At 51.2% G+C, this 11,185-nt stretch overlaps 1 protein-coding gene across 1 annotated transcript; it reads left to right on the top strand.

Annotated features, from left to right (window-relative positions):
• The first annotated feature begins 1,112 nt into the window (after positions 1-1,112).
• On the top strand, positions 1,113-9,829 carry TEKTL1 (tektin like 1). Its single transcript, XM_012177770.5, has 7 exons — positions 1,113-1,919; positions 3,745-3,849; positions 7,741-7,939; positions 8,122-8,288; positions 8,443-8,538; positions 8,628-8,741; positions 9,454-9,829. Exons 1-7 carry the CDS (start codon positions 1,350-1,352, stop codon positions 9,703-9,705), a joined length of 1,503 nt encoding a protein of 500 aa, XP_012033160.4. The 5' UTR covers positions 1,113-1,349; the 3' UTR covers positions 9,706-9,829.
• Positions 9,830-11,185: the final 1,356 nt, after the last annotated feature.

Raw genomic sequence — 11,185 nt, 5'->3', positions numbered from 1 at the left:
GGAAGTTCAGCCATGAGTCAATTTTCCTAGCTTCCTTTGCAGTCCAGGCATGCCATGGCTTAGGCAATTAGACACAGCCACCTTGGACCCTAGGAACTAAAGGGGCAAAAAAGCAGGTGCTACAGAGAACTGACTCGGTCACTGGCTGTAGTAGCGGTGCCATTCCAGGGACAGTCAACCAACAGCTGAGATTTCTGCAACAGTAGCCATGGCGTCCTTCAGAGCTGTTGTATGTCTTTGTTCTGTATGTCTTTTGCCATGATTCTGACTGTGAAACCATCTTTTCCTTTTCTGTGGCTTACTAAAAATCCTGAGTGATAGGAGAGAGTAGGTCTTAGATACTGCACTAAGGAAAGCCTCCTTTAAGACAGTGACATTAAAGCTGGGTTCTGGACTTCCCTGGTGGTACAATGAATAAGAATCCACCTGCCAATGCAGGGGGACACAGGTTCAATCCCTGGTCCGGGAAGATTCCACATGCCTCAGAGCAGCTAAGCTCCTGAGCTACAACTACTGAGCCCCCACTCTAGGGCCTGTGAGCCACAACTATTGAGTCCAAGTGCAGCAACTGCTGAAGCCCACATACCCTAGCGCCTGTGCTCCACAACGAGAGAAGCCACCACAATGAGAAGCCCACGCGCCATCCTGAAGAGGAACCCCCTTCTCTCTACAACTAGAGAAAAGGCCACGTGCAGCAACAAACACCTAGCACAACCTAAATAGATCGATTGAGAGATGAAACTGGGTTCTGAAGACTGAAAAAGAGCCAACCATGGGAAGAAGGTGGAAAGGAGTATGCCAACACAGATGGAACAACAAATCCAAAGGTCTGAAGTGGAAGAAACCTTAGCACCGTCCTCAGAGCTGAAGAAGATGTTTAGATGGCATCACTGACTCAATGGACATGAGTTTGAGCAAACTCAGAGAGACAGTGATAGACAGAGAAGCCTGGCGTGCTGCAGTTCGTGGGGTCACAAAGAGTCGGACACAACTTGGCGACTGAACAACGGAGCTGGAAGAAGCCTCATCCATGTTCCTGGATAAGAAGGTAAAAGGGTAAAGAGCAACAGGGAGAGGTGGGCTCGGTAAGGTAGAACCTTTCTCAAGGAGCCAGGATTCCAAGCTGCCTCTGCCTAGCTCCAAACCAAAGACTCCATCCCCTCCGTCACTGTAGCCTTTCCCCTCCCCCACTTTTGGAACTCCGCCTATGCCGTTGGCACGGTCGTCATAGTCAAGAGTGCTCTGTTTCACAAACTTCTCAGGCCAGGAAGGAGTTGCATGTCGTTGAGGGGGGTCCCTGCCCCTCCAGGCAAGGATCTCAGGCCAGGCCAGGACACCAAACAGGGAGCATGCCCGTGTTGATACCCCCGGTGGAGCACAGCCAGGATACGCGCGTTGGTAATCCAGCATGGCGCGAGGCGACCAGGGCCTTGGCAGAGGAGGCACACCAGCTGACCGACCGCTGCGGGCAAGAGGCGGTGACCATGTGGCAACCCAACGACAGTGTGCGGGACCCACACGTGGCGCACCACCTCTGCCGGGCCGCCTACATTCTGCCCTGGCGCTTCCGCGTGGAGATGCTCAAAGGGGGCAGCACCACGGAGAAGCCACCGCCAGGCGAGGGCGTTACGCTGTGGAAGAGCAAGATGAAGCCACCTGCCTGGCACGCCCGCCTGCCGCTGCCCATGCACCGTGACGCGCGGGCCCTGCAGACCGCCGAGGTGGTGCAAGCTCACGCTCGCGGGGCGCGCCTCACCGCCGCCCGCCTTGGCCGCGCGCAGCACCAGATCAATGGGCAGCTGCGGCTGCTGCAGCGCCAGCGCGAGGCTACGGACCACAGACTCAGCGAAGTGCGCAAAGCACTGCTGATTAACCAGCAGAGCATCAAGCTGCGGGGCTACCGACCCAAATCTGAGACGGTGGGACCACCCCCGCCCCAGTCCAGCCGCAAAGACTCAGGCCTCTGTTCCCAGATGAGCAGACTGGGCAAAATCCACCCTAGAGAGGAAACACTCCCCTATCGCAGGCCCAACCCCACCCCCAAGATGAGGTGCCTTGGTTCTCAGCCCCAGAGACAGAGATCCTCCCAAACACCCCCTTGCCCCAGAAGTGTTAATCCTGTCGTGTCCAACTCTTTCTCCAGTCCATGGACTGTAGCCCGCCAGGCTCGTCTGTCCATGGGATTCTCCAGGCAAGACCTCTGGAATGGGTAGCCATGCCCTCTTCCAGAGGTCTTCCCCACCCCAGGATCAAACCGAGGTCTCCTGCATGGCAGGCAGATTGTTTACCATCTGAACCACCAGGGAAACTTTGCCCCCAGAGGGAGATACATATCTCTCAGTCTCCCTGCTAGGGAGAGAAGGTGGGACCCTTTAGTCAGACAAGAAGCTAGATTTACCAAAGAGTAAAATATAGCACTCCCAGCCTAGACAAGAGGGGGAAACTCTCCCCCATGCATGAGACCCTCCTCAACCCCCCAACCCCACTGAAAACACACAAGAAGCCCCCGGCTGAGCGGTGGATGATGTTCTAGTCCCAAGAGATAAAATTATCCTCATAATATTTTTTTAAACCCCAACCAACTCCCCCCTCCCCCAGGCTTCCCAGGTGGCTCAGTGGTAAAGAATCCACCTGCCAATGCAGGAGAGACACGGGTTCCATCCCTCAGTCAGGAAGATCCCCGGGGGAGGAAATGGCAACCCACTTCAATACTCTTGCCTGAAAAATCCCATGGACAGAGGAGCCTGGTGGGCTGCCGTTCATAGCATCTCGAGGAGTCTGACATAACTGAATATTCATGCACCAAAACACCCCCCCAGTCTCGGGGAATGAGAACCCCATCCCAGGCCTCACAGGGGTTAGGGTTAGAATTAGGAGAGGGACAGGTTCTTCCTAAAGACTGAGACCCTCAGACTCCTTAGACTGCACCCGAGAGCTAAACCCTTAGCCAAGGGGAAAGAGCGAGACCCCCTAGTCCCAGCCCTGGTAAAATCCTCCCGCTAAAGTAAAATCCTCGACAGCCATCCCCAAAGGGGACAATATTCCAGCCTCCCTGGGCAGAGATGAGACCCCCCCCCCGAACCCATAGGGTGGGTTTCCAAGTCCCAGCCCCCAAATCCAGACAATAAGCTTTCAAAAGGGCAAACCCCATCATCGCTATGAGACTCCTCCACTTGTAGCTTGGGAGAGAGGATAAGAGCATCACCAAGGAAGGGGGAGCCCCTCAGGCCCAAAGAGCAATGATAACCTTCCCCCAAGTTAAGTCATCTCCATCCCAGCTCACTGGGCTCCCATCTGTAAAAGGAAGAAGCCCCCGGCCCTTTTCTCTAGAGGGTAAGACCTCCCCAAGTGAAAGAGTTAGTCACCCAGTCGTGTCCAACTCTTTAGGACTCTGGACTGTAGCTCACCAGGCTCCTCTGTCCATGGAATTCTCTAGGCAAGAATACTGGAGTGGGTTGCCATTCCCTTCTCCAGGAGATCTTCCCTACCCAGGGATCTAACTTGGGTCTCCTGCATCATAGGTGGATTCTTTACCATCTGAGCCACAGAGAAGCCCTGGTGAGAGCTTCCTAAAAGGGTAAATGCTTCTCAGAGAGTGAGATCCCCAAAGTGTGAGAGTGCCCCCAACCCCATTCCCCAAACCCAGGGTTTATGAGGTTGGCAAACTCTGTACTATTCTAGAAAAAGAGCTTTCCCCACCAGCCCTCTTCCACAGGTGTGAAAAATTCTCTCCTTGTTTTCCAGATCTCTGACAAAGCTGACAGTATGCTTACCTGGGAAAAAGAGGAGCTAAGGAGCATGAAAAGGAAGATGGAGATAGATATGGAAAAATCAGAGGCCCTGCTCAAGGTTTGGGACACCTAGGGCCAGGTTAAGGGGATTGGAGGGGACCCTTGGCTGCCTACTGGGCAAACAGCTTCAACCTTGGCGATTGTAGCAATAGCAAATCCTTCAAGCCACACACCCACCCCACCCTGACCTGACATTCACTGTATTTCCACTTTAGGAAATGGAAAGACTGAAGCTCTGAGAGATGAAATTGGGCCTCAAAATAACAATGAACACCCCTCGCCTCTGTGCCCTGGTGGCTCAGATGGTAAAGAATCCACCTGTGATGCAGGAGAAACAGGTTCCATCCCTGGGTTGGGAAGATCCCCTGGAGAAGGGAATGGCAACCCACTCCAGTATTCTTGTCTGGAGAATCCCACAGACAGAGAAGCCTGGTGGGCTATAGTCCATGCAGTTGCAAAGAGTCGGACATGACTGAGTGACTAAGCACGCCCCTCTGTGCCATGCCCTGTCCTGTTGTTAAGTCCTTAAAACCCTCCTGTGAAATAGAAACGATGATTCTGATTAGAGATGGGGAATTTGAGACTCAGAAAGATGTGACCTCACCCAAGGTATGGAGCAAGCCAGTGATGAGGCTGTGATTTCAGTTCAGGTGTATCTTTTCCCCTCCAGATTTAGAAAGGTACAATTTACTATTTTAAATTTTGTATGTATTTTATTTCTTTTAAAAGATTATTTATTTTTGCCTGTGCTGGGTCTTGTTGCTGCACAAGGGCTTTCTCAAGTTGCAGTGAGTGGGGCTACTCTCTAGTTGCAGTGCATGGGCTTCTCTCATTGCTGTGGCTTCTCTTGCTGCAGAGCACAGGCTCCAGGTTCACAGGCTTCAGCCATTGTGGCTCAAAGGTTCAGGAATTGCAGCACAAGGGCTCAGCCCCACTTCAGGTGGGATCTTCCCAGATCGGGAATGGAACCTCTACATTGGCAGATGAATTCTTAATCCTGGACCAGCAGGCAAGTCCCACTATATAGTACAATTATTAGTATAGTAATTGTATTAATATAAAAATACCACTACTACTAATTGGCTTCCCTGATAGTTCAGTTGGTAAAGAATCTGCCTGCAATTTAGGAGACCCCAGTTCAATTCCTGGGTCGGGAAGATCCTCTGGAGAAGGGAAAAGCTACCCACTGCAGTATTCTGACCTAGAGAATTCCATGGACTGAAGGGGTCACAAAGAGTCAGACATGACTAAGCTACTTTCACTATTGCTACTACTGATAATTACTATATTATATATATATATATATATAATATACCTTTTCTTTATCCATTCATCTGTCAGCAGACATTTAGATTGCTTCTATGTCTCAGCTGATGAATGATGCTCAAATGTACATGAGAGTTATTTCCCTTCAAGGTCCTGATTTCCTTTATATATGGACCCAGAAGTGTGAGAACTTCATGTTTCAACTCAGGTGTCTTGAGCTCTTTACTCTGTACTATGTGCTCATCTTTATCAGCTCCATTCAGAGATGGTCTCTCACTGCATCCTTCACTCTTGCAACAAGGATTTCTTTATGACATCACTAATGGAGACATGAAAGTGGGTTTCAAAGAGCCTGTATGCACTTGTGATTTATCCATTTGACAAATATTAATCCAATACCCTGGTGTCCCAGGCACTGCGTTTGGCAGTTGTGAACAGGCCTTGCCCTCGAGGAATTCACATTAAAGGGTCATTCAAATAAGGGACCAGCCAGGGTTAGATGGGTGGAGTTGGGAGGAAGTGGGTGGAGTTAGGAGCTGGTGCGCCACTGTCCGTGGTGCTGAACCTTAGTTGCATTTAACCTATTACACCTCCGATGCAATGGACACGTGCTGTGTGTACTTAGTCACTCCTCGCATCCCACTCAGTGACCCCATGGACTGTAGCCTGCCAGGCTCCAAAGAACATGAACTTGGGCAAACTTCAGGAGATGGTGAGGGACAGAGAGGCCTGGTGTGCTACAGTCTATGGGGTCGCAAAGAGTCAGACATGACTGGGGGACTGAAAAACAACAATATTGTACCTCCAGGCTGCTGCCATATTCCTTTAAATCTGGTGATCCTGAAAAATCCTTCAAGTACGTCTGAAATAGACAAGGAAGAAGATCCTGAAGGTGGCCCTGGTAGGGAAGGGACTTGCAAGAGAGAAAATGAAATAGGGAGGTGGGAAAAGACAGACAGATGGAAACGCAAGAAAGTGTTGTTGTGTTGTCGTTTAGTCACTAAATTGGGTCCGACTCTTTTTATGACAACCCCATGGACTGTAGCCCGCCAGGCTCCTCTGTCCATAGGACTTCCCATGCAAGAATACTGGAGTGGGTTGTCATTTTCTTCTCCAGGGGATCTTCCTAAGGGATTGAACCACATCTCTTGTACTGCAGGTGGGCTCTTCACCACTGAGCCACCAGAGAAGCCCTTTCAACTTAAAATCATGAACTTAAATCTCAAATTGACAGTAAGAGGGTTCCCAGAAATCTCACAGGTGTCTCTGGAAGATTTGCTGTCCCACTGCGCAAGTTATTTCATACCTTCTCTTTCTTCATATCTGTCCAACTCCCTGCTCTTTCTTCATTTTCAAAGAATGACCCCAATGCATGGAAACCACAGAAGAGAATTTCTCTCATTTTTCCTCTACCAACCCTATAATTCCATCTACCTACTATACCCACCTCCTCCCCCTTCTCCTACATCATCAATATTTCTTTCTTCATCAGATCACTAGAGTTGACTTATTGCAAGACTTTGATGCTGGGGAGGCAATGGGGGCAGGAGAAGAAACTGAGCGACTGAACTGAACTGAACTGATCCTTTAATGGACACAGATCTACTTCAGTTCAGTTCAGTTCAGTCACTCAGTAGTGTCCGACTCTTTGTGACCCCATGAATCGCAGCATGCCAGGCCTCCCTGTCCATCACCAACTCCCGGAGTTCACTCAGACTCACGTCCATTGAGTCAGTGATGCCATCCAGCCATCTCATCCTCTGTCGTCCCCTTCTCCTCCTGCCCCCAATCTCTCCCAGCATCAGAGTCTTTTCCAATGAGTCAACTCTTCGCATGAGGTGGCCAAAGTACTGGAGTGTCAGCTTCAGCATCATTCTCTCCAAAGAAATCCCACGGCTGATCTCCTTTAAAATGGACTGGTTGGATCTCCTTGCAGTCCAAGGGACTCTCAAGAGTCTTCTCCAACACCACAGTTCAAAAGCATCAATTCTTCAGTGCTCAGCCTTCTTCACAGTCCGACTCTCACATCCATACATGACCACAGGAAAAACCATAGCCTTGACTAGACGGACCTTAGTCGGCAAAGTAATGTCTCTGCTTTTCAATATGCTATCTAGGTTGGTCATAACTTTTCTTCCAAGGAGTAAGCGTCTTTTAATTTCATGGCTGCAGTCACCATCTGCAGTGATTCTGGAGCCCAAAAAAATAAAGTCTGACACTGTTTCCACTGTTTCCCCATCTATTTCCCATGAAGTGATAAATAGCCAGAAACAATATGCACATGTATGAGCATGGCCATGTTCTAATATAGTTTTATTCAAAAAAAATTAAAAAAAGATTGAGACTTCCCTGGTGGTCCAGTGGTTAAGCAGGAGATGCAGGTTCAATCCCTGGCTAGAGAACTTTTGTTTGTTGTTGTTCAATCATTAAGTCACATTCAACTCTTTTTCAACTCCATGGACTAAACCCATCAGGCTCCTCTGTCCATGGATTTTCCAGGCAAGAGTGGGTTGTCATTTCCTTCTCCAGGGGATCTTTCCAACCCAGGGATCAAATAAGCATTTCCTGCATTGGCAAGTGGATTCTTTACCACTGAGCCACCCAGGAAGTCGCATTTTCAGTCACTTCCCCCTATCTCCCAGCTTATAATTGACCTTCTCTGCTTCTCCTTCTTCGCTCCCAGACTCTGGCCTCCTGTCGTGACGCTCTGGTCTTCTGCTGTAAGGAGAGGCTCCAAGCTGTGGAGCTAATGAACCAGCCACTGGACAAGGTTCTGGAGCAGGCCGGCCGCCACTCTTGGGTGAACATCTCCCGAGTCCCCACTCCGCGCACTCAGGGCCTGAAAACCCCGCCTCCAGACCCTGTGGGCACCTATACCCCAGGTAAAACCACGCAGAAATGAGTCCAGTACAGTGGGTGCCCTTGATGCCCAACTGCTCCCCCACTTCACGGCCAGAGGAGCTTGGCTGGCTACACTCCATGCGGTCGCAAACAGTCGGCCATGACCGAGTGCCTAACACGCATACACACAACTTCCCCGCCCCCCTCCCCCCGACTCCTGCAGAGTGCGCCACGGCGCTGTACGAAGCCAAGCGACTGTTAATGGAGTCCAAGGACACTTTGCTAGATATGGCAAAGAACGAGGAGGACATCCGAGTGCAACAACAGCAGATAAGCGACCGCGTGTGCGCCTCGCTAGCGCAGAAAATGCGCGAGACCTTGGAGCTGAAGGTGCGCCAGCTCGCGCCACTCCTAGTTGGCGGCTGGAGTCTAGAATGCTATAGTATGCGGGGTGGGTGGGGGAGGGTGGGGCGCGGCGGAGGGACTTAGGCAGAGAGGGGACAAGAAGCCGGTGTGATTCCGCGCTGTGCTCTCACCCACCTAGGATAGACTGAACATGACCTTAGGACTCATGAGGGGAACGATCCACCGCTGCACAAAATTCAACCAGGAGATGTACATCACCCGCGGCCTCATCAAGGTAGGTTTGGGGGAAAGGGTCTGCAGGGGATGCGGCCAGGGACGTCCGGGAAGTCAAACCTCATGGCTCTGCACACCTCACTCCGCCAGGGTCCTCTGTCCAAAAGTTACCTGGAGACTCGAGAGAAACTGGACAGACCTCTGGTTCGCATGTATCAGAGACATGTGGGCACCCAACTTCCGGAGGCCACACGCCTTGCCCAGGTAAGCGCCTCTCAGTCCCTCCCACCAGGCCCTGCCCTGGTAAGACTCCTTCCTCAAGCACACAGCCCAGGTGAGACACCTGACCCAGGTCTGTGAGTCCTTCAGCTCCCCCCGCCCCCAGCAGGATGCCTTCAATACCCGCATGTGCAGCGTGCTCAGCAGAGTCCAACTCTGCTACCCCATGGGTGCAGCCCACCAGGCTCCTCTGTTCATGGAATTTTCCTGCCAAGAATACTGGAGTGGGTTGCCATTTCCTCCTCCAGGGGATCTTCCCAACCCAGGGATGGAACCCGGGTATCCTGCATCTCTTGCATTGGCCGGTGGATTCTTTACCACTGAGACACCCTGAGAAGCTCAATACTCACACCCATCTCAAATAAGTTCCCCCAATCTCTGCCCTACTTCTATCCAAGGTCTGCCCCTCCCCTCACCTTCATGAGCATCCCCTTCTTCATACATGCCCTGTCACAGGTTCTTGTCCAGGTACATTCAGGCCCAAGTGTGTAACCCCCAACCCCACTGTAGGCTCTCCCCTCCTAAGTGTGCTTCACACACTCACCTGACTCAGATGTGCGCCCCTCCAACCTGAGGCCCATCCCCTCTTCAGCTGTCGTCTTTTACACGCATACCTGGCCCAGGTGTGCCCGCCTATCCTAGATAGCATCACGCTCTGGCTCACCTGTCTCCCAACACCGCCCCTCCTTGTGTCCAGGGCACTGACAAGCTGCAGCGCCACATCTCGCACGTGGAAAAGAACCTGGATGAGCTGCTCGCCATGCGCAAGAACCTCACCTGGAGCTTCAACTGCAAGAAGATTGGGCACGACGTGGACTACAGCGTGGTGCGCCTGCGCCTCCGCCAGCGGCACCCGCACGTGTGCTACGAGCAAGCGCAGCGCCTGGTTAATGACTGGGACCCACGCACGCCGCCGCGCGTGGAGTCCACCTCCGCTGCCGCCAAGTGACAGGCGCACCCCTGCCCCAGCAGGCCTCAGCCCAGTGGCCCTGCCTCTCTCCTGACCCCCTTCGCCCTCAGAGCGCCCTCTAGCAGAATTATAATTAAAAATGAGAACGCATAATTACCACTTATTAGGCTTGTGGTGGTGATGGTTGTTTAGTCGCTAAGTCGAGTCCAAGTCTCGCGATCCTATGGACTGTAGCCAGCCATGTTCCTCTGTCCGTCGGATCTCCCAGGCAAGAGTACTGGAGTGTGTTGGGGGTCTTCCCGGCCCACGGATGGAACATGGGTCTCCTGCTTTGCACACAGTCCTTACCATCTGAGCCAGCTGATCACTTAATCTACAACACGTTATAGGCTATGCATCCTGTAAGTTATTAATGATAGGATGGATTTGGCCACTGTATTTTGGGAATTCAAATCCCGGCTCCCCAATTTCAGATTATGTGGCCTTAGCCAAGTCACTACTTGTCTCTGGCCTCAGTGTCTCCAGCCTGTAAAATGGAGAACTGTAGCATTAACTTCGGAGGCTTGTTGTAAGGGGATGGGAGAATGGTGACTGTATATAAAACATCCTTAACTGCAGATGAATTATTATTCCCATTCTACACTTGATGAAAGTGAAGCACAATGAGGTTAAGCAAATGCAGAGGTCACACAGCTAGTCATTAGAAGAACTGGAATTTTAATACCTGACTCTACAGCTTGCTCTCTAAGCAGAGCTGGGATTCTCCCTTTATTGACAAAACACACATACAGGGATATAACTTCCTCCCCTGGAGCTCTCTCTAGGGGAGCCGTTTATTTTCCCAGACCCCAAGCAACTCCATAAAGTGAAAGTCACTCAGTCGTGTCCAGCTCTTTGTGACCCCATGGACTGTATAGTCCATGGAATATTCCAGGCCGGAATACTGGAGTAGGCAGCCGTTCCCTTCTCCAGGGGAATCTTCCCAACTCAGGGATCAAACCCAGGTCTCCCGCATTGCAGGTGTATTCTTTACCAGCTGAGCCACAAGGAAAGCCCATAGGGAGGTGCAATTGAGCCCTCCCTGCTTCCCATTGCCCTTATTTCCATTTACCAGGGCGGCAGGGGGCGGGGCGGGGGTGTGGATATTGCTTCTTCAAATTTCACAGCCTCCTTCATTCACTTATTAAGCCCTTATAAAGTGCCAGGTTCTAGACTTGTGGCCACAGTAGGGGAAGGAGAGGGTGGGATGAACTGAGAGAGTAGCATTGAAATATGCACACTAACATGTGCAAGAACAGATAGCTGGTGGGAAGCTGCTGTGTAACAAAGGGAGCTCAGTGCTCTGTGATAACCTAGAGAAGTGGGATGGGGGGGTGCGTGGAAAGGATGCTCAGGAAGCAGGGGATATATTGTATACTTACAGCTGGTTCACGTTGTACAGCAGAAAACAACACAACATTGTGAAGCGATTATCCCTCCAATTAAAAATAAATTTAAAAAAAAAGAATATAGGGGGAGG

The sequence above is a fragment of the Ovis aries genome, chromosome 5 (genome assembly GCF_016772045.2).
Source record: "Ovis aries strain OAR_USU_Benz2616 breed Rambouillet chromosome 5, ARS-UI_Ramb_v3.0, whole genome shotgun sequence".
Lineage (NCBI taxonomy): Eukaryota > Metazoa > Chordata > Mammalia > Artiodactyla > Bovidae > Ovis > Ovis aries.
Note: the sequence above shows the minus strand (reverse complement) of the source record. Positions and strands in the feature narration are given on the sequence as shown.